At 37.2% G+C, this 23,700-nt stretch overlaps 2 protein-coding genes across 7 annotated transcripts in view; one reads left to right on the top strand and one right to left on the bottom strand.

Annotated features, from left to right (window-relative positions):
* The window catches only part of INTS10 (integrator complex subunit 10), a 50,619-nt gene that overhangs the window by 24,709 nt on the left and 2,210 nt on the right, over positions 1–23,700 (top strand). The window contains exons 14-20 of one of the 3 annotated variants that reach the window (XR_015795183.1): positions 36–115; positions 2,978–3,140; positions 3,931–4,024; positions 15,235–15,386; positions 20,747–20,836; positions 21,492–22,389; positions 23,484–23,623. Coding sequence is in view for 2 of the 3 variants with exons in the window: in XM_025168619.2 (XP_025024387.2) it covers positions 36–115; positions 2,978–3,140; positions 3,931–4,024; positions 13,369–13,446; positions 15,235–15,391 (572 nt within the window). In the remaining variant the exon portion in view is untranslated. Of the gene's footprint in view, positions 1–35; positions 116–2,977; positions 3,141–3,930; positions 4,025–13,368; positions 13,447–15,234; positions 16,118–20,746; positions 20,837–21,491; positions 22,390–23,483; positions 23,624–23,700 lie in introns of those variants that run through there. The other 2 variants (XM_025168619.2, XM_007431324.4) reach the window with 2 other exon arrangements.
* The window catches only part of HGSNAT (heparan-alpha-glucosaminide N-acetyltransferase), a 30,748-nt gene continuing 23,389 nt past the window's right edge, over positions 16,342–23,700 (bottom strand). For 3 of the 4 annotated variants that reach the window (XM_007431327.4, XM_025168620.2, XM_025168621.2), the window contains 8 exons: positions 22,330–22,445; positions 20,807–20,928; positions 19,963–20,089; positions 18,581–18,667; positions 17,922–17,999; positions 17,274–17,344; positions 17,079–17,191; positions 16,342–16,523 (listed from right to left, as the gene is read on the bottom strand). In XM_007431327.4, coding sequence (XP_007431389.3) covers positions 16,342–16,523; positions 17,079–17,191; positions 17,274–17,344; positions 17,922–17,999; positions 18,581–18,667; positions 19,963–20,089; positions 20,807–20,928; positions 22,330–22,445 — 896 coding nt within the window. Of the gene's footprint in view, positions 16,524–17,078; positions 17,192–17,273; positions 17,345–17,921; positions 18,000–18,521; positions 18,668–19,962; positions 20,090–20,806; positions 20,929–22,329; positions 22,446–23,700 lie in introns of those variants that run through there. The other variant, XM_088135814.1, reaches the window with a different exon arrangement.

The following is a 23,700-nucleotide window of genomic DNA, read 5'->3' as shown; positions in this document are numbered from 1 at the left end:
ATTTTAATGTGTGCAAAACTATTATTTGTCTACAGTTTCAGAGCTGAAGCTTTGGCCATGTACCAGTAAAACTGTTATGCCATATTGCCTACGATTACTGTTAGCTTGTTTTAAGGTAAGTTATTCTGTTTGTAGTAAATTGTTGTTATAATAGTATTTTTGGATATTTTCCCCCAGAATTTCATTTTGTTCATCTTGGCCTCAGTATCGTTATTATACAGGTAATCTTCAACTTATGACCATTCATTGAGTGACTTCAATGTTACAGCAGTGCTGAATAAATGGTACTTACACCCAGTCCCCAAAGTTACAGCCATTGCAGTGTCCCTGCAGTCATGTGATCAAAATTTCGGGTGCTTGGCAGCTTGCCCAGTTATGACTGTGGGGGTGCTTCAACTCCCCCCACTCTCCTATCTCCCCCCCATCTATGCCCTTTTGGTCCCCTGCCACCCTGTGTTCCACTGCCCCAGCTGACCTTCGCCGTCTTCTTGCTCCCGCTGCTGACAAGGTGTGTCCTTACTGGCCCTTTGCGAGGCAGCTGCTGGCCATGTGTGGCTTTCTTGGAAGATGCTTTCTTTATACAGATCCAGAGCCACAGCATGCCAAAAAGCCCCTTTGCTTTTTGCAAAGCTTTTTGATACCACTGATTGATTGATTGATTGATACCATTGATTTGATACCACTGATATTAAATGAATTGTGAGCCAGTGCAATATTTTTAAGAGAGATAAACATGTCCATACATATGGCCCCAGTTAGTAATCAAGTCACTATACTAACTGAAGTTTAAGAAGTTTAAGCAGTTTTCCACTTAAACACTGAAGAATAACAAATGTTCTTATAGGAAAATGAATTACTAAGCAATCTCTAAAAAAGAAGCGCATTTCTATATATTTGGGGTCTTTTTTCAGTCTAGGTAAGAGTTCCATGTATAAGTGCACCGTTAGAAGAATCTTTTCATAGCCATCTGCGATTGTAGATAACTTTTGTAGAGGCAAAAGTTCATTTATGCAGCACATCAGTACAAATGCAAAGGGGCTATGGGCCTGTATGTTAACCTTCTGTAGACTTCAAGGCCCTTTATGAGTTGAGGGGTAACTTCTGCAGCAGGAAACCATTTCTTTACATAGAAAGGGCCAAGAGTAACCCTGTGACACAGCTAAGTGTGCAGCTTTATAGCCACTTTGTAATTGTATAGTTGAGTCAAGCGAGATATTAATAAATATGGCTAAAGGGTTTTATTCCCCCCCCCATTTTCCAGTCTTCTTGCATAGTGAGAGGAGCCAGCTTCTCCTACCACTGCAGTGAGAGAGTACTTAGAAACTATGTTTTGCAGAGACTCATAAATGCTGATTCCTTCTTTGGGAATGAGAAAGATAACTCAGTGACCTAGCAGGCCACTTCTGGGGCCTTCCAGCTGAGTGTGAGTTGAATGATCACCTCACTCTTAGAGAATGTGGAAGGAAAAATGGCCTTGTACTTCATGTTAGTCTCCATGAAGTGAGAGTCTCATTCCCCTCCCCACATTGTATGTACTTTGTGGAGATTATTAACTACAAATAATTGGCTACCAAAGTCATCTCAAATTTGTGAATGTGTTTTGAAATACTACTGATTTGATTTGGCATGTGTATTTTTTTAATATGAATGTTCAGTGTGTCATGTACATGACAAATGTTGGAGCAATGTTAATTCTTTGCTACATCAGGGAAGTGTCATTATAACAGACTGGAAAAATGTGGCAATGGTGGTCTTTTCAGAGACATCAGGGATTGACTTCATGAGTGAAGCAATAGAATAATTATTTTTATTATTAAGGATAAATTGTGTACTATTAGCTGACACTGAGAACATTACAGCATTAGTACTTTCAGCATTTCAGCTATTCATTTCATTATTGCATATTGTCCTTATTGTGGTAAGTTAGTTGCCTGAGCTAATACAGATACCAATTCTGATATACCATTCATCAGTTGCATATGTACCTGATAATAGCAAAATCCTCCTTAACATATGTATATCAAAATGGTACATGAAACTCATAGAATTACCTCTGGAGGATTGTTCTTCTATGAATGGCTTGGCTATCACAGTCATGCTGCAAAATGGTAGGAAAGATTTTGTTATGTTTTAGGTAAAAGAATTACAAACTTTCTAAGTTAACATCCTGAATAAACGTCCCAGGATTAAGTTCATTTTTGTTCCTTATACTATCTATGATATCCGACCAAAGCCTAGAAATTTCTCATTTTTATAAAATGTAGACCCATTCTGTATTCAGATAGTACATTTGCTTATAGTACTTATTATTTGATCAGAGTTGATCATCCCTTCTTCCAAGTTGTGCTGTGTTGCCAGACTCCATGAGTACCACATATTTGTTTGCAGTGGGGAAATCCTTTCTTAAGTCCTACATGAAAAGACTTCCACACAGTCCTAAAGATTCCAGTTCACATGATAGCTTTCATATGTAGGATTCTGCACCTGAAGGCTTCCCTGCTATACATATTTACATTTGTGGAGTGCTGCTGATGTAATGTGACTTGGGAGAAGGTTTAGCTTTACTTCTTGGTGAACACTACAGACAAACATGTTGCCTGAATGGAACTTATGTGTTGACTGATTCAGCCTCATTCTAAGCTCCACATAGTTGTAGTTAGAACTCTAAACACTTGTCTTTCAACATATTCCGTCCTAATAATAGCCCACAAATTTTTTATCTTGCTTAGAATAGCCCACTGAGGAAAATATGAATATTTTTGAATACTAAGAAAAAGTTCTTTGTATACAAAAATATAAAAAGAAAAAAAGAAAAAATACTAAGAAAAAGTATTTATGTCAGCAGTACTCCACAAATGTAAATATGTAACATAAAAAGTGAAACAACTCTGAGTGTGTCTGTCTATTAAGTGTTGGTTTGAAATTTACAGTGTGAGATGCTGTTAAAATTGCTTGGTTTATTTTTTTTCCCTAACAGCTGAGAGCTTTCACAGACAATAGGGATGATATGGCATTGGGCCATGTGATTGTGTTGCTTCAGCATGAGTGGCCAAGGGGTGAAAACTTGTTCTTGAAAGCAATTAACAAAATCTGCCAGCAAGCAAACTTCCAGTATGAAAATTTTTTCAACTATATTACAAGTATCCTTTGTTTTCAGTGGACCAAAATTGGAGATAGTCAGTTTCTTCAAGGGAACCATATTTTCCAAATTAAACTGGGATCTCCTGTTAAGAAATGTAAAATTGAATGAAATATTATAGGGAATAGTTGGAAACAAAAAGAAAAAGCAAATAAATAAAGAGGACAGTGGAATTTTGAGAGCATGATATGAGAAACATGGGTTCAGAAATATTCAAGAACATGTTGAATCATTAGGCTGGTTAATGTTGTTTGTTTGGTTTGACTTAACATTGTATGAGCCAAATCATTGTGTTCTGTAAACCATAACTTAGGGCTTTGTATTAGATGTAAACCTGACCACTTGTACTTTATTCAGGAAACCAGGATTAAAATAAACCATTATGAATGGTGCCTGAACCTTTCTGTTATTTTATAGAAAGAACAAGCATATACTTTAATATATGGTATGCTTTAACTGATGCTGAGAACTTTGTAGCAGAGTCCCGTGTATATATTCCTAATTAAGTCCTTTGGAGCTTAAGGGGGTTTATTCTTAGATAAGTATATGAAGGATTGCTGCTTTAGTCTGTTGCAAGGATAAAACTCTGACCAAATTACAGCAACAGTTAAATTAGGGCATTAGAATAAAATAATAGATACTTTGCATCTTCTTTGTGAAGAAAATAAAGATAAGAACTTTAAAGATACCAGTAATGTAGAGTAAAGTAAAGTAGAGGAATTGCATAATGGATCATAGTAATTTCACTGTTTTGAAAGATACTTTCTTTTGGACCTGAGCATTTTTTTCAGATATTGATATGCTGGAAGAATTTGCCTACTTAAGAACACAAGAAGGAGGAAAAATTCATTTGGAATTATTGCCAAATCAGGGAATGTTAATAAAGTAAGAAAATATTTTTCCCAATTTTAAAAGTTTGTGACCTTATTCTGATTGCTGATATAATTTATTTGTTGAGCCTAAACTGATATTAAAAGCACTATGAAAACATTCAGCTAAATGTTAGGTTTGTTTCTGATCACATCTTAGATATTCAGACGTGCTATGTGGGAATGGGAATTTTTTAGCTGAGTGAACAGTATTCTAGCTCCTTTACCTATAGTAATGATGATGTGGCATTAAGTGCTCTACTTCACATGGGCTGTAAAAATAACTAATCTGGAAGGGTTAGTGGATGTGATTTTCACTAAGGGATAGCCTTAGTATGTTGGACTAAAGTGATGAAGAAATTTTATAAATAAATAATTGAAAATTATAGATCAGATGTGTAGGATTCTCAGATGAAAGTTTTAGCATGATGAATCCATAATTGGATCAACAACACTAATCTAGATGCAAGTTACAAACATACTCAGACTAATATGTCATTGCAGTTTTATCAACTTTTTAAGTTTTTCTAACTGTAAAAATTAAAACACACAGAGATAATATTATTCTGACAATTCAGAGACCATCCCAGGTTTGGCAAGTCTGTTTTATGTGAATTGTGATATTTTGGAATAATGAGCCAGTGATAATTGTCTTGGCTTCTAAGATTTTATCATGTCCAGTCTCTCTTTCCTCAGCATTGGTTCATATTCCATTAAGCTGCAACTCAATTTTTTTCATTGTTTTAAACAAGATTTTATATACTTAACTGTATACTGCCTGAGGTATAGTCCTCAGGTTACAACCATTTGTTCAGCGACTGTTCAAAGTTAAGATGGTGCTGAACAAATGGTACTTATAATGGGTCCTTGTAGTTCTGGCTGTTGCAGCATCCTTGCGGTCACATGATTGCGATTTCCAACGTTCCCTGCCGGCTTCCCACAAGTAAAGTCAGCGGGGAACCTGGCAGGAAGTTGGAAGTTGTGGTCATTTAAGGTCCTCACTTAATGACCCATGCAGTCCTCTCATAACAGCAACCAGGATTGCCGTTCCTAAGCAATGTGGTCACGTGACATCGCGCTTTATGACCGCATTGCTTAGTGATGGCAGTTCCAGTCCCAGTTGCCATCCTAAGCTGACAAATACCTTGTATGTCCAGTTGAGCTGATGGAAGTGACTGTGAATAGATATATTCAGGAAATCATTTTAATTCAATCATTAAAAATATTCAGAACATTGATTGTTGTGTACCCAGCAAAGAATAGTAGAGTGGACAAAATGTCCTCTAGAATGAATCAGGGGAGCATCTCGTAGATATTAGGGTTAGTATTAGTAATATTAGTAATGGGTCCCTCTTGGTGTGTCCATGTGTCACCATTGCTGTGTGAGCTGCACTGGCTGCCAGTTGGCTTCCAAGTGCAATTCAAGATGTTGGTTATTACCTGTAAAGCCCTGCATGGCACAGAGCCTGGATACCTGAGAGATTGCTTGTCTGTAACTGTTTCTGCCCACCCAGTACATTCCTGCAGAATGGGTGCACTCCAGGTCCCCTCTGTTAAATGTTGACATCTTACAGGACCAAGGAAGCATGCCTTCTCTGTTGCAGTCCCCACCCTCTGGCACAGCACCCCACCCCCCCTTATTGGTGCCCTCTCTCCTAGGGTTCTGGAAAGCTTTGAAAACCTGGCTTTGGTCCCAGGCCTGGGGTTGATGTTTATTATTTGTCCGATGGCCCGTCTTGTTTTGTTGATTCTGCTGTCTATTAGATTATTTTAGTCTGGGCTGTCTGTTTGATTTAATGTTTTTAGCTGTTTTTACGTTTTCTTTAGTTTTGTACGCCACCCAGAGTCCACTGGAGTTGGGTAGCCAATACATTTAAATAATAAAATAAAATAAATATTAAAATGTTGGGTGCTTATGGCAGCAGAGAGTCAGCCAGACTCTGACTTGATTTTCAAAGCATGATCAAAATATTTTCCCTCCAGAAAAGGATGGCAACTTGGTAGCAAGGTTTAACTAATTGAACAAGTCATACAGGACTTCAAACTTAACAGAGGTTCGCATCCATTGGGCATCAAGATAGTATGTGGCCAGAATAGGAGGGTAGCTGGAAGAGGATCTGTACGTTAAATCCACAATAATAGCTATTAGGGCTGGGGAGTAAGTAGCTTTTTCGGTTTCAGATTCTGACTTCAGCTTGGGAGCATGGTTTCTTTGTATCTTGGGAGCATTGTTTCTTTGCATATAGCTGGAAGCAAATCAAACAAAAATAATCTTCCCCTTCTTGTTTTGCTTAGAGTCATTCCTTCTTGCTACAATTGGCAGATTTCCAGCCAAGTTGCACTGTTTCTTGGCATTCTTTTATCTACTGATCCCTTTGATTAGGGAGTACAGTATTAACCTAGACAACTTCATCTCCCACCCATCAGTTTTCAGGCTGGTAAGGGAAATGCGAACCTGAGCCACATGACTGCTAGGGAAGGCTCCCACAGCAAAAACACTGGGTTCTTGGAAAAGAGTACATGCCCTTTTGACAGTTTACAATTTAGAAACCAAGATTCTCAGACATTCAAAATAGGGGTTACATTACGGAATTTTGGAAACTGAAAAGGCGTACCTTGACCCTCATTTATCAGTAAGTATATTAAAGTGGGGCCTCCCTATTGCATATAATCTTTTTTCTTTGGAGTCTTGGTTTAATGGGGTGGATTCTAATTGCTTATTTGATATCACAAAACTGCCCATCTGTTCATGTTCTGCAGCATTTTGAAAACATCCATTTTCATTCCCAGAGTCAGGGAATTCCAATATAATATGACATAAGTTGCTGTGCAGGGGTTGGGGAGTTAGTTAATCTGATGCAAAAGCAAAAATGTGCCTGCAGTCATGACATTTGAACACTTTTCATTTGAAAGGTTATATGAGGGAGGAACCATCCAGTTTTTTCTTAAGACTTGGAGATTAATTCCACTATTTCCCTTGTCAAGATTATAGAGGACATGGAAGAAAATGTATAATTCCAGGCTTTTCATCAGCTCCAATTCTTGCTCCCAATTTAGGACCCAAAACATAGAGTTTAGTGGTATCCCTTTTCCTCCAATAGGGAGCATGGAAAGGCACAGATACATCTTCCCTCTGCTTCACCCAATAATGTTAAAGGGAGGTAGTTTTTCTACCAATTGTCAGCTATAGATGGGTTAAAAGATTTGCATCTGCTTTCCAGTACCCAATCCAAGTAATCTCTACTAGTCTATTCCCACTATGTGCCAGTAGAAAAGTAGCAGAGAAAAAATATATATTTTTCAATTTGAGGGGGCAAATCCAACAGTTCTGTGTGCAGAAATTTCTTCAGTGATTTTTATTAGAAGTGGGACAGTCCACTAATGAAGCAGTCTCAGCCAGAAAATACGATTGTCTCATTTATACAATGAAAATTGTAGTTTCTCAAAATCACATGGCTAACTTTGCTTCTTATTTAGCGATAGCTAATGAGTATACAAAATGTATTGGAAGTTCTTGTAATAGAAGAAACAAAACCATCCTAAGCTGGATCTTCCTTCCTTCCTTCCTTCCTTCCTTCCTTCCTTCCTTCCTTCCTTCCTTCCTTCCTTCCTTCCTTCCTTCCTTCCGTCCTTTATATGGCTGCCCATCGCATCCCAGTGACTAGGCAACTAACAACAATTAAAAACACCGTGTATCAAGAAAAAATATATACATAACTGGCAGCTAATATAAACAGCAAACATCCATCAACATAACCACTTGATTGGCTCTGAAACTCTGACCCCGTGCCCAGGAACATAGCCACAACTTAGATCCTGTGAAGCTTCTTCAGTACCACCAGCCCCACTCTCAACTTCGTGCTGCACTGCTGAGTGCCAAACAGCTGATCAGCACTCTCATTGTGGTGACCCAACACTCCAGCCTTTGCCAACTCTCTGAAGACTCCTTGATCACTTGGGCACCGTGAAAGACAGTCGCTGGGCACACTTCTGTCCCAAGTCACCTGAAGGCCCAACAAGGGATATGAACCACTCTAGCCCAAGCAAAATGTGATCCAGACCAGGCATCTGGTCTGAGGAAAGCGTGGGGGATCCCAGCATCTCATTACTTTCCAATTCTTCAAACCTGCTCAGTGCCCTTGGAGGCATTGGTCCACCCCCTCCTCAAGAAGCCATCGCTAGACCCAACCATATCATTCATCCAACATCCAACCTTCCCTTTTTAGGGAAGGTTATTGAGAAGGTGGTCACGCAGTAACTTCAGAGGATCCTGAATAAAACAAATTATCTGGACTCCTTTCAATCAGGTTTCAGGCCTGAGTACGGGACTGAAACAGCATTGGTTGCACTTTTAGATGACCTCAGGCGATGATCCATCCTTGCTCTATTTGACCTCATGGTGGCCTTTAATACCATTGACCATGGTATCCTTCTGGACCAGCTGCAAGGGTTAAGGGTGGACAGCACTGCATTATGCTGGTTCTCCTTCCTTTGCAGCCAATTCCAGTCTGTTGATCAGGAGTGAGAGGTCCCACCCTTGGGCCCTACACTGTGAGCTGCCACAGCATTCAGAACTTTGTCTACTCCTGTTTAAAATCTACATGAAGCCGTTGGGTGAGGTCATCTTTAGCCATGGGGTGAGGTATCATCAGTATGCCCCTGAAGCAAGCAGTGCTGTTGATGTCCTGTCTCAGTTCCTAGAGGCTGTGAGGGCTTGGATGGGGAACAACAGGCTTCAGCTCAACCTTGGCAAGACTGGGTGGCTTTGGGTTTTAGGGCCACCTGGATTTGGGAATTTACTATCTTTAGTTCTAGATGGGGTGGCACTATCCCAGACAGACCTGGTGTGCAATCTGGGAGTCCTGGATTCACAACTGCTTAATGAGCAGGTGGCAGTAATGGCTAGGAGGGCCTTTGTCACTCACACCCTGGTCATCTGCATGGATTACTGTAACATGCTCCACATGGGGCTGACATTGAAAAGCTTCAGCTGGTGCAAAGTCTGGTGCAGACTGTTATGTGCGGACTTAGATCAGCGAACTTTACACCTCTGCTCCATGAGTTACATTGGTTACCAGTTTGCTTCTGGGTTCAATTCAAGGTGCTGGTAATGACCTATAAAGTCCTACATGGCATGGGGCTGGGTTATTTGACGGAATGCCTCTCCCCAGTCACATCTACCCATCCCATCAGGTCTGGCAGGAAAGGCATATTGCGGGTCCTGTCCACAAAGGAATGTCATCTGATGATACCCAGGAGGAGAGCCTTTTCTACCGTAGTACCTATTTGGAACATCATTCCCCCTGAAACTGGATTAGCCCTAACCTTGCTGGCCTTCTGGAAGGGTCTGAAGGCATGGCTTTGCCATCTGGCTTGGGATCCAGTAACATGGGTATGGAGCATGCAAAGTGGCTGTATTGCTAGGGAAATTTGAGTGCTCTCCCCCACAGATTATTGAGGGTGGGGGTTATGGTTTTTATCATTTTTAATTTTTAAAATATTTTTTAATTCTTTTCATGTTTTTGGTTATTTTGCTGTATTGTTTTGTGTTTTTAACTTTGTACGCCACTCAGAGTCACGTATGTGAGATGGGCAGCTATATAAATATACCAAATAAATAAATACAATATGAGGGAAGTAGTCTTGATGCTAGCAAAGGAAAGGTAGGATTATCACCATGAACTGGGGGATTCTGTTGCATGTTGGTGACATAATTAAATACAATTTTTGGCAGGGTTCTAATTTAGCCTCCTTCAGTGGTAGTTATTTTTCAACAGCATCAGCTCATTTAGAGGTATAACTTCCAAGGGGATAAGGTATTTATCCTGCTGAAACCCATCTACATAGATTCTTCTTAGTAAGTTCATCACATGTAGGATATAGCCCAAGATCCATGATTCCACATAAAAGAATTCAATTATTTGGAACTGGAGCTCATACAATTTAGTAAAAACTTGTATCACCACCAAAGCCCTACATCATGGGTAGCTAACCTGGTGCCCTCCAGATGTGCTGGGTTGCAGCTCCCACATTCTTTTATTATTTGCCATGCTGCCTATGGCTAGCTATGACTGGTAGTATTTGTAATTGAAAACATTTGCATGGTAGGTGTTGGCCTTCTTCAACAGTTAGGGAGGCATTTGTTTTAGCAGACTGGGAAAAAAAAAGTCTATTCAACCTCAATAGAGGTGAATTTTCTATCAATGTAGAGTATCTATTGGGTTTCTAGAATGACAGGAATTGGGAAGTTTGAGCAATGGAAATGTGCTTTCAGTCCAAAGGTATTTTTGCTCATTCTGCAAGGACATACTCATAGATTACTTTTTTAGATTTAGCTAAAGTTTATCATGGTCATAGACCATCAACAAGGGAAAGTAAAAAAACAAACTCTTACGTTTCAAGCAGAGGGAAAGCTGAAGAGGTGATTGACCAGTGTCCACTAGGCTTGCTGCATTACTAATTTCTCTTCCTGACATACCTTGTGCAAAGTGAGAAATCCACAAGGAAAATAATGGTGATTCCATTCTGGCTTTAGTGAGTCTTAATTTTTTTGGATGTGAGAGATCTTGATATTTCTAAATCCCTTTCTAATCTAACCTGTTAATCTTGGATTCATGCTGCTTGGATTCATTCATATCCAGTGAGGCTCCAGTTCAACATACTGAGTTCTATCAGCTACTATAAGACTTTTAAAAAAAATAAGTATTTCAGACCATTTTTATCTTCTATGGCAATAACATTTGATTCTCAGTTACTCAAAACAGTAACCCAAGAAGGTAAAATTACTTTGAAACTTATGTTTATTGTTACATTTATCATGTTTATTAGAACATTGGTTCTCAGTATTTTGAGGGACAGTATCAAACAACCTGGGTTCTACTATGATGAAAAAGACTATTTTTTGCAAGAACGTTTACAGTCATTTTTTAAATATATTATTTGCTGTAAGTTTTAAAAGTTTCAGGGATTTAATCTTATACCCTACCTACCTCTGATACACATGCCACTGGTTGTGAAGGTAATGGGAGTCAGATACTCTGCACATCATGTAGGGAAGGAGTTTTGGATCTTGCGCTGTGACAAAGTAATCCCTTGTACCATTCTATTCACAGGAGGATGGGAGTTAATTTTACAAAACTTTTTCTGAAGCATTTTCTTCCTAAGAATGCATTCCTAAGACACAGATTTGACATGTGTTAAGGTCTACATTTTATATTCCAGTTAAGTTTGTATTTTTCAAACTCAGTGAATTTCAGTTATCAGATCAGCAGTTATGTAATGGAATGCATCATTGTGGTATACAAATAAAACTGATTCCACCCTACTCAATTTTTAAATTGTTAAGCCTTCGATTCTGACTACTAATGTCCCTCCCACAGTTAATTATGAGACAATGATCCATTATATGGTAACTGTATGGAATTCAAGTCATAGCCAAGTCTTTGACAGCAGAATCTTCCAGCAGCTTCTGGGAAGCAAGGCATAGCTATCCTGTCCTGTGCAGTGAGCCCGGCAGTTTTTTCCCTCCCTCCCTCACTGAAAATACTAAAATGACTCTTTTGACCAGCAGGCAGGAAATTGGACCTTTGTTCTGAAGTAGTGAGGAAGGATTAGTTGCAATGGCAATCTTTCCCCAGATTAATTGCAGTTCTGTTTGCTTATTTCTCAATTTAGCACTATTACACCTGTTTGCCTCTGTAAGTCTGATTTTTAATTGAAAGTTCTGTTTCAGATATTTAAGTTTGAATAGTGGTTCAGCTTTATCCTGCTACAGCTTTGTCCTGAACATAGGGGGATTTTCTCTCCAGAAGCATTTGCTGATCATAAAATAACTCCCATTTCTAATTTCTAGATTGCTAGTGAAGGTATTATAGTGATAGTACCGCCTTGCTAATCTTTCAATATATTCTTGTATTTGTGTTGTGATGTAGTTAATTTGGTACTTTGTTGTTTATTCTGTAAGGAATTAATAGATGTCATATTTGGGTTGAATTAGAAAGGAAATTTGGTAAAGGTCCTACCAACTTAAATCTGATTTTTTAATTTTAAAAAAGGCTGGCTGGTTCGTATGTCAGAGTACTAGGATGTTTCATTTTCTAGGTTTGTTACAAAAATTAGATTCAATAGAACGGTCAGTTAAAGGCTAGAAGTCTACAACCTTTTGGACTTTAAACTGGTATGACTTCTCAATTTTCCAACAGGGCTTAGGTACTCAAATTTTCAGAGAGTTTTCTTCTGTTTATCTGAAATGCTTATGTGGATGAGGTAGCATCTTCTTTTTCTTATCTTTTTAAATAGATGCATGAAACAAATCAGCTAGCTGCCATTTTGGCTACTTTGTATGGGGGGCATCTCTAAAGCAGCCTCCAGAAGCTTCATTTGCTTTAGTTGGATATCAATGAAATTATTGCAGCTTTTTATTGTACAACAGCAATTAAGAAAAATGCTCGAAAAAGTAATAATCAAAATACTGGAGCAGGCAAAAATTACAGTATATATTTGCTGCAATGCATATGAATAATAAACTCCAAGTGACATACCCTTACAACTATTGCTAATAGAGAATGTATTTCACATTGTAAATTACTGCTAAATATTTCCTTGGGAGCATTTGTAGAATAAGTCAGTTGTTCTGGAATGTGTATTCAGGGTCAAGCTAAATATTGAAATGAAGTGTTATGTTTTCTTTTCCCTTCCAAAATATCCTGGCATTGCTGTTGGTTTGTCTTCTTTTGAAATTTGCTTTCACAAAGTTACTAAAAAAATATTGGGGAAGAGTTATAGAAACTGGAGTTTCCCTGGAAGCGGCCCTGACAAGAAAAGGAGTAAGCATACTTGGTGCCAAGCAGCCCTTCCCAATGTTATTTTTTAAAAGAAAAGGGAAGATTGGTATTTTATTATCTGTTATATTGGTAGCCTAGTCTAACAGTACAGTTTTCTTCAATTTGAAGAGAGATTCAAAGCGTGTTTCAGAGAACATCTTATATTCTCTTCAACGTGGTAAAAAGTTGCTGGGCTTCCTGATTGAAATGTTACAGAGGCTGAGGAACATTATCCAAGGATAGCTTTCCCATTAATTATGTCTTTCTTGTCTTAAAGTCATTATTCATGCAAATAGGATTTAAATCCCCAACTGACTTCTTGAATATTCTTTTTTGGAATGCCTAGGCATTAAGTGAAGCTTCTTCTCTTTCATCACCTCTAATAAAAAAAAAAATCCATTGAATGCCTGCACTAGGATTGAGACTCTTGATTTGTAGTCCTTCTCCTCTTTGTGTATATGTTACTGGAGAATTGATTTTGTAGCCCAGGGGAAGTTGGTGTGTGTGTTTGAATGCTGCTGTTTGCTGTTTTTTAAAGGACTTCTAGCCCTCCGCTGGGGTTACTTCAGCAGGAATTCATACCTGTACTACAGCCCAGCATACAGACTGCTGACAGGTACCAAGCAGGGGGACATCCCTGCTCATAGTGTGCTGTCTTTTTGTCAATATGTTTTACTGGTCATGGTTATCAGACCTTTGTTAATTCAGTAGTTTTATCCATGCTTTTGTTCTTCATTTGTGCCTACATCATTTGGCAAGTTATGTTTTACTATTGTTAACATTTGTTATTTTTTTCATAAATTACTGGCCCATGTATGTTCAACTTTTAAGTGGATCTCTGTATAATAAAATGATGACGATGTTCTGGCTATTTTTTTCTGGGCAATCTAGTCCGTTCTTTTGTAACAGTTTTAAAATTTAGGTAAAAATTGACCCTAATTTGTTAAGACAGGCACAAATTTCCCACAACATTTTTCATATTCTTTCCTTTCACTACATTTACTTGCTCCTATTTTCTTTGCCTCTTGAAATATGAATTTGACTATTAGCAGTGAAAAAAAATTGACCTATGCAGAGTTTTGCTAGTAATCCTTCAATACTGGAAATATATATTGTCTGATTTCTGTTTTGGAGTTTCAACAAGTTGTCTCTTCAACAAGAAACTAGTCTTCTGTCAAAATACTATATGGCTAAGATAGAGGCAATGAAAAGGCAGCATATGAAATCTTGTTTAAAATCAGCCAAATGTACCACATATGTGGTTTAAGAACTAAGATATAAAGAATTTTAATAGAATTGAGGTTACTTAACTATATATTGTTTTATTTTTTGACGTTTAACCTCAGCTAATTCTTGATATTGTATAGTTTTGTTTTTTTAAAATAAAAATGGTCACATGATTGTTGTAAGCCTAATGTCTGAAGATTTGATTAAAGGCTTGCAATTCATCCCTACTGTTGCCTCCCTCTTTTCTGCCCATTTTTATTCTGAACTCTCTTCACCAAAAATTGGAGGTTGTGCAACACAAAATACGCTGTAGTACTCCATGGTGGATAAGCAGCAGTTGCTGGCCTCTTAACAGTTCTTTTATGTACTGACTTTCTCCCAATCCATTAAGACAATTCTTTGCGGGGGAGGGCTTTTTGTTGAAACATGGTTAAATCTTACCCTTTCAAACAGTTTGAGAATCCATAGGTCGTAGCTGAGTGCAAGATCACTGCAACAGGAGAAAAAAGCAGAAAGTCTGGAGCAACTACAGTGAAATTTAGAATCCTGATTATAAAATGACATAATTTCATGAGTCATTTCTGTAGCTCTTGGTGCTGCAGTAGTGGTTATAGTGAAAACTTAGAATTATAATTGGTAACAGTACTGTTAATTTATCTCCCCTTGTTAGGGCATAAATTATTTAATTTCTTATGGAGAGAGTTATGCAGAGTGTTTGGGCAGGGGTGATAATTAGTGGTGACATCTCCAGAACTTTATAGTTACATTACTACATATATCTTGATCTGCTTTTACTCTAGTTTGGTAAACAATTTATACTAAAAATGAAATATACTATTAGTTCTATTACTTTTTTAACTTGTAGTCATGAAAATATCGTGGCCAAATTTAAACTTGAGTACAATTGTCTTTAGCATTGGTACTTTTAACATACTGCATCAAGGAGATCCAGAAATTCTAGGATTTAGGATTCTAGGATGTGTTTCCATATCTTTAAAATCAGTTGGAGATTTGAAACAAAACCTCATGATACATGGATGATACTATCACAGAACATTCTCATTCCATAAATATTTTAAAATGTTACGCTGGAATGTTCTACAACAAATGCTATGCGGTTTTCTTTAAAAAATATAGCTCCATGGCTTTTAATTATTTTGTGTTATTATAATTGCAGGCATCACACAATTACCAGAGGAATAACCAAAGGTGTGAAGGAGGATTTCCGTCTGGCAATGGAGCGCCAAGTATCACGCTGTGGGGAAAACCTGATGATGGTGTTGCATAGATTTTGTATGAATGAGAAGATTTTGCTTCTTCAAACACTGAGCTGAGTATTATAGTATTATAGACTTCATTGGAACTTCTAGCCAAGAAGGAGCAGACAAAGAGGAAAATCATTATCATTCCATTAGGGGTAGCCTGTTATCCTTAGCTGCTGAAGCAAAGTTGTTTGAAAACTACAGTCAAAACTTCATGCACATTTTGGTAAACATTTAACTTTGGCATTGTAAATAAAATAGCTTACAAAATTAATTAAAATCATGTTTTCATTAAAAAAATACCTGGTTCAGACCCAAGACTGAATTTAAAAATTAGGGGTGAACAGTATAAATCCATAAGTCCATCTTGGTCATGTTGCAATAATTCATGAGTCATGCATAATGGATATAGATATTCATCGTGGTGCTATGGTCAAGTGTTCTGCCTGAGACCATCAGGTAGTGAAATAGGCAAGTTGGAGGTAGATGCAAGTAATCTGTAAGCCAGACTTGGCTATTGCTTTTGCTATTGCCCCTTAACTTCACAAAACAAATAGGCTATCTGGACTGAAACCATGATGGAGCTGAAGAGTACTGGTTGTTCATTCCATTCTATAATCCTGAGTAATTTTCACAAGGAATAGTGGCACACAGATCAAATTATCAGAACCTTCCCAAACCTATATACTCTCAAATGCCCTGTGTGACATGAATATGTAATTTTTATGAGGCAAATAAATTTCTGAACAGAGTATTGTGTACCGAAAATTCTTTTGAAGATACCCAATTATTGGAAAATATTTAGTATGTTTATTTAGAAATTGAATAATGTAGAAAATAAAGCTTGAACAAAGCCTTGTTTTAGCTAAATGGTAAGTCAACAAACTCTAAATATACCAATTCAAGATAATCTGGAATGTAAACCAAATACAGGACTCTTTAAAAAAAAGTGACATCCATATGATGCGGGGGGGATTACAATGTTCTCATAACCCATACTTTTTGGTATGTGCTGGATTGAGTTATATCTTCCAGAATATCCTTTTACGGTAGAGTATATATGATATGATAACCCATAAAGATGTAGCAATTAGATTCTGAGTCAAATGTTCACTGTGTGATTTCGTATCATTTAGCTTCCATTTAAAAGGAAAATAGTTTTCAAATATTTCATGTCCAACATAAACAAGAATGGAGTTCATACCTGTAAAGAAACCAAAAATACCATCAGAAAAGTAGTTACATATTACAGGGTTTATGACTCCAGCCTCATATCAGTCCTCTTCCATGGTTTCTAAACACCTTGAAAATTTCTATAAGGCACAAATAATGACCTTTACATCAAACTGCAATAATCATTGAGATGGCCCAGGATCAAGGAAGTAAAGTAATTCCTATAAACTACAAAGATCATAATATCACAACAGAACAAAATGTTTTCTTTACAAGGTTCTGGGAAATTGAGTCAGCTTGTTAGCAAAAATATCCAGTGCTAGAGGAATTGAACAATGTATCTGGTGAGGCAGCTAGAAGGATATAAACTTGTGTAAAGCCACTGCATAATGGATGGGGAGAGATAGAGGCTGCCCAGTCTGAATTGACAGATAAAAAAAATAGATTTATTTCCCAAATAAATTTATTTGGGTGAGGAATAAGTGAAAGACATTTTTAAAGGGAAAAAAATAAACTCTAAAAAGGCACCTAGGTCTGAAGTCTGAAAGCAATAAAACTAAATCGTTCTCCTTTTAAATATACCCACCTGGATAGAAAAATGGAGCACCTGACCACACCTTCTTAACATCTATAAGGTAGTATACCAACAGCAGAAGTATAAAGGCAAAGCTGCTCAGTGTTGTCACGTATGAAATTGACCTGCAGGAATGTCAAAAAGTAGTTCAAGATTTATCTATCAAATATCAGTTTACAGAATAAAATGACTCTGTATGTTCCTCACCATAAATTCTTGTTAACTGGAATCAAGCCTTGATCTTTTGAGCATTTTGTCAACATCATAGAAATGACACCCTAAAAAAAAACAACAGGCATTTTAAATGAAGAACAAATGCTGGACTTATAGAATGTCCTGTTTGATTCCCCTGCTCACTTGCTCTTTTAGCTCATTCTCTTGGACACTGCTTTAAATTCCTATAGTCTCTGCTTACTCAATAAGCAATCACTCAGTCATCCATAATGTGCAATCAGGAGCTCTCAAGACATAACTCCTCCAATCAACAGCTTTTCAGGCTTTTTTTTTTTTTAACCCCTCCTCACAACAGAGCACATAATCCCTCAGAACAGTTTCTCTGGTTGTTCTCCTTTCTTCTTTATCTCTTCCTATTGTTCAGCTTGCCTGACAAACTCCCATTTGTTGTTAGTTTGCTTGCTTAGCAAGCATACTTAACTTTCATTGAATTACACCAGAGTTGTTTTGCTGCTGTTCTGCCAATTCTAAGCCTGAAGAACTGCAATTTGGGCTTATTGCAACTAAGAAAATATTCATCTCTTTTGAGTCAAATTTTCCAGAAAGTATCAGAAGCTTTAAAACAATTGGGAGATAAATACTTCCAATTGAAGACCTAACAAGGCTATATTTGTGACTTACCATTATTATACTCCACACACAAAAACGAAGCATTATTTGCTTATGCTGATCTTTATAAAACAAAAGAATTTTTCCTCCCTTAAAGTAAAAAATAAAACAAAACATTAAAAGTGGCCTAGAATAGCTGTAACAGACAGAGTGAAATTGAGAACTAGTTGATGATATAAACATTGCACTCTAATGTATTAAATAGTTCTACTTAAGTTCTTGATGTAATCTCTCTGATTTTTCAGGTATGTTTTTCTTAACCATATTAGGTTTTCCTATATTGTAGTCTAAATAAGAGCTTTGCTTATTAATAAGAATGCTTATGCTATCTACAAAAAACATAAAACTCCTGTCTTTTGCCTGTTGTCTTCATTTTTGTTAGCAAATTTTCTACTGTAATTTCTAATGCCACAGTGATTCAGAGAAATAATATGTTATTGGGACAGGTATTAAATAGTTAATTCTGAACTTCTGTCACTTGTCTGAAAAGTTAAAATAAGCATTTCCTTGTGTTGCTCCAAAGAAACCTATAGATCCCTTTGATCAGTCTGTTATCCCTAGAGAAGGACCTTCCCCCCCAACACACTCATATAGGGAGTTATAAACTCTCACCTTTCTAAATAGCATTTTATGAAGCTTTTCTGCTCATGTACAGCAAGAGAGTACAATACCTGAAGTCCCAAAAATGCCATAACAACAGAATTTATTGTTCCTAAAATTCCTTCAGGATCAAAGGGCACCGTAGTAAGATAGAGTACCTATAGATTGAGAAGGGTATATTAGAAATTCTGCCTAAACTTGAATTTTATATTTTAATTTAATATTTAATATAAATATTTTCTATTAGTTGCTAACTTAAATACATTTTGATTTAGCACTGAAACAACACTTTAGATCCAGAAATGTAGTTTGTTCAGATGTTACTTTTGACCCTGAACTTCCATGTCATGAGACTTGGAGCAACACATAGGTGTGGCTATTCCATCCCCAGTTATGAAGTAAGAACTACATGGGAGTTACCCATGCCTGCTGTCACTTCTTGCTAGACCTCTGGATGGAGAAAATAGCATCTCAGGAGATCTAAAGTAAATTCAGAGTTACTGTTACAAATGCATAACTATTGTAGCAACAGCAGCAATCCACTGAATGAAATCCTTATTGTTTTCTCTTAAAAATACTCAGTATTAATTAATTAATACCCAGTATTAGTATGCAATTTTATGTCCTCTAGGATAGTATCCCATAAGCCACAGGATTTTTTGTATTTTTTTAAAGCTCTAAGAAGAGCTTTGGAGAAAGTAATCTAATTTAAGAACCCCCATTCCAATTCTCCCAGGAACACCCAGGCCAATTTGGTCCAATTTTGGGAGTCTAATGTCAAAACTGGTACAGGAAACTTGCTATGAATGGATCAGAAGACATGCTGGGAGCGATCACATATTTGTTGGACCCAAAGTTTTCATGGCCTCTATTACAATTCTAAGATAGCTGCTGGAAATAGTGTAGCTTCAATGGCACAGAATTTGAGTTAAATAAAGTGAACAGAGGGGAAAAACAGCCATGCCATTCTGCTCACTGCTAGCACTAGAGCTCACTGACAAATATGTGAGATTGCTCCATTGTTGTATTTCTTATCCGTTCTCTTTTCTAAAGTCTTGGCAGGAGGCAGGGAACCTCAACTATTTCTGCAATGTGCAGTCATAAAATTACTTTAAGAAATTATGGACTGGTAATGTTGTTGATTCCCTATTTTGAATGAAACTGTAAGTGAAAGTTCTGTCAGATAAGCTGCACTTTCTTTATCTTTTAAAAATAATATTCTACTTCTATAAAAATATTATTATTTAAATACATTAACAAGGAACAGTTACTTGAAATTTCAAGTACAGAAAATAAGGAGCTGGCTTCAAGGAGTTGACAGCAGCTTTGAAGAATTATAAAAATTCAAATCACATTTTGCCTTCCAATATTCTTCATAAGCAGTGATTAAACTTTTAAGCAGGCTGTAACCATTTCACAAATAGTTGATAGATGTATGGAATGTTTAACTCACATTAGAAGATGGATGCTGATAGATGTGTTTCTCTCCTAGAAGTAAATGATCAATGTATCCTGCTGCCCCTCCTGTACAGTTAGGGAACTTTCCAAAATCGCCAATACCTCCAGGTCCAAGGTAGCCTCTAGAAGGGGGAAATAATCTTTTGAGTCATATGTTGGCATAGATGTGAACTGAGTGATCTGAAAGTGTCAGGAGCTCTTATTGTATAGAGCTAATACAAAGGGAAAGCAGTTCTGTGAGCTGTCAGATAGTAGGGTGGTTTCCAGAAGGTGTCAAGTTGACAATTTCCAGAACTGTCCAATGTCCATTATCCCACCTCTGCTGCCATTCCCACTGTCCATCAAGATCCCAAAGACAGGGACCACATGACAACATTCTTAGCCTGACAATGTGTCATATATATTAATGTGTCTCTCATATAGATGTAGGTGTAGATGTAGATGCAGATGTACAGTAGATGTAGAGATAGAGAGATGTGACAATGTGTCATATATCTTTAGCATCAAAAAAGGATGGCAGAACAGGAGCTGACAGAATCTGAGCCATGCTCACAGCCCTTTAGGAGTTCCATATGAGGATCACTGTAAAAACAAGACAGCCTAAGGATAAGTAGCATTCCTGGGATAGCTCCAACTGATTTCAATGAGGCATCTTCATGAGAATATCCTAGCCATTTGTCCCCCAAGTTACCTAGTGGGAGAGAAGTATTATTTGAATGTTCAGTCTTGAACACTGAAGTGTTATGATATTAATGAGACCAGTCTATTAAACCCCATAGGTATCTGGAAAAGATAACATGGAAAAAAGAAATAAAAAAAGGATTTAAGCTTCAACTGACTTTGGACACCCAGGTACATTCAAAAGGAAGGTGAGGCACAGCCAAAGTCCTTCAAGGGCCAATATGAAAAGCCACTGGGGCCAGTATGGAAGAATATCCTGGAGAGCAGGGTATGGAGCCTCCTATTAAAACAGAAAGAAAAGTAAAACTTGAGTAATTCAAGTTTCATTGGGAAACCTCTGCTACTGCTGGATTTGCTAAAAGTATTGTTAAAAATTTGTGTTCTTTCAAGAGTTTTTCTTCTATTAAATATCTTTATAATAGACGTTAACTTCAGCCACTGACTAACGTTGCTTTGGTCCAGTCTCTTTTTCCAGAATAGAGAAGGAGAACTAACAAGCTTGTGCGCTTATATTCAAAGACTGGGCTATTTCTGTGGTTCTCAGTCCAGATCAAGCATCACAGTTTGATAACTGTTCTGATTTATTTACCTAATTTTATCATTCTTCCGTTTTTAATTTTTGAGAGCAATTCACAAAGTAGCAATACATTCATTAACAAAGGAAACAATGACTAAGCAAATACTAACAGTATTAAACATTAAAATAGCTAGCAACAATAAAGCGCCTGTTACTTAAAAAGACTTAGAGTTAAACCCCCTTGCCTGGCACCCCAAAGCTAAGGACAGCTTATCTAATCCCAAAGCCCTTTCCTCACTCCTTTCTTTTGTTCGCTTCTATCCTAGCTGGATATTTGAAGGAGGGCTTTAAACACTCGTGTTAATACATGGCTTGATCGATGTGGAAGAGGATGGCTCCAAGCTGTTTTGGCCTTTAAAGTTAAGTGCTACCTCTTTTATCTGCACTGAGAAATAGATCAGGCAACTGGCCAGGTGATAACCTTCTGTACTGACACATTTCATATACTGAATGGCAAGAACAAGAGGCAGATATTAGCAACTTTATCTTTGATGAGTTCAGTAATCTTGTCATGATAGGCTTCTGTGGGTTGCCTGAAGTCACCTTTGGGCCAAATTGAAGAATGCTTTAAAACACTCAGGAACAGCTCCACCAGATGGCGCTCTGAAAATGCGATAGCAGCAGAGGAGTTGTGTTTCATACGGCTGGGCATGGAAATTATTCAGATGTGTTTCTGAACAGGAGTGCTCCTTACAGCACCCTGAAAAAAGTCTGAATCATTTCTGAAGTCCTACTGCTTCCTTGCCACTGCCACCATTACAATGCAAGGTCAATAATACAGCCTTCCCTGTGTTCAGTGAGATTCACATCATATTTGTAGTTCACAGAACTGTGTCCTACTCACTTACCGTTCAGTTTCATTATTCTATCTGATTTGTAAGGCAGGAAGCACTCTTGCCTTTGTAAAGTATTGGGATAGTTCAATTATTGGAGCAAGGGAGAAAACTGATATTTGCGCTTGGTACATTTGATGACCTCTATTTCAATTTTTCTAAGTTTCCGATTGAAGCACTATGGAGATTGTGAATTAAAGATTGTGAATCAGGAAAAGCCAGTATTCCCTTCACTTTATGCTGAAGCACAACTGTTAAGCCATTCACTGACCAGGGTGCTGTTCTCAGGCACAGGTTTGGCAAAGAGCAGTTCTAGTGCTGCAACGACAAGGTATGTGCAGCCCAGTCTCTGGAGCACACCTGGAATTCGTAGATTATCCAAGGACACTGAAAAAAATATGAAAAGCAATGTAACTGAGCATGACAGTTTATGGAAATAATGGATGCAAAAGTAGATCTGGTGCTGAACAATATATATTGTTGCAGGATTAACAGTATTATAACTGCATTTTAATCTAAACAAAGTAACCTAATGATTTCAGGAGAGATTCTGTATAGAACAAGGTAACTTAATATTCTTGATTGGAAATGAGAAATGTCATTTTTCTAAGGGGGACTACTGAGGTTAATAATTCCAGTATTAACCTCATCAATTTCTTGTTATCACATCCTATTTAGGTGTTCAAGCTACACTGCCTAGGTTGCTCTAAAACATAAGGTTTTTTTACAAAGGATATGACACTTATGGAATTTCTGAACTAGATTCCTTTACCATTCCATTTATTTTCCAAAAATAGGATTATAAAGTTGTTAGGCAACTTTACAGTTAAGATTTTTTTCAGCATTATAAGCCCAAAATTGTAACCATAAAGTTAAGATTATTTGTCCTATCAGTTTACACAATGACATAAATATAAAATTAGATAAAAATACATCCATATTTGGAAATATCGAAGTAACAAAGGCTAGGGTATACTGGTTTTTAAAAATCACTGAAATGCAGAGCTCCCTTATTTTCTAATATTAGAAAAATAATATTTTTCTAATATTAAAGATATCTATTTCTCCTTTTGCTATAAGAGGAAAAGGGTTCTACTTTGTGTGTGAATGTGAAGTGTGTGTGAAGCTATACATATGTTTAAATGTGAGAGAAATCATGCTTATATCTGTGTCGAGGGCCATCTACATTTCTCTATGAAAAAAAGAAGGCCATTGTCCATGAAATGTGTTCAACCTGCTAAGATAAAAATTGAGTCTGAAAGATCAAGAAAAAGAGATTATGCCTGGAAACTAAGTATAACAATATGCTTTTACTGCTTACATGGCATGGATTTTAAGGACAGGTAACTTAACTGGCATATTCTGTACCTGTGTATGAAAAAAAGTATAAAGCTTTCTTTAGCCAAATTTTTCTTTTAATCTTAGTACCCAAGGCTAACATAGAGGACATGGAAGATAATATGAATAAGTTAAACGATCTCAAAGTACAGAGCGTGGAGAGGGGGTTCTTCAATACTTGGATAAGAGAATTTTACTAAACAGCACTAATTTCTGTAGTTTCTGAGGTAATACAATAGAATAAAAATTTCTCCAAAATGGTACACTCGATTAGAAATGTAAATGAGTCAGAAGAAACTGTTAA

The sequence above is a fragment of the Python bivittatus genome, unplaced genomic scaffold, assembly GCF_059951505.1.
Source record: "Python bivittatus isolate LINGU-HERP-01145 unplaced genomic scaffold, Pbiv_v1 ctg000000_np1212, whole genome shotgun sequence".
Lineage (NCBI taxonomy): Eukaryota > Metazoa > Chordata > Lepidosauria > Squamata > Pythonidae > Python > Python bivittatus.
This window is presented reverse-complemented; position numbering and strand designations above follow the sequence as displayed.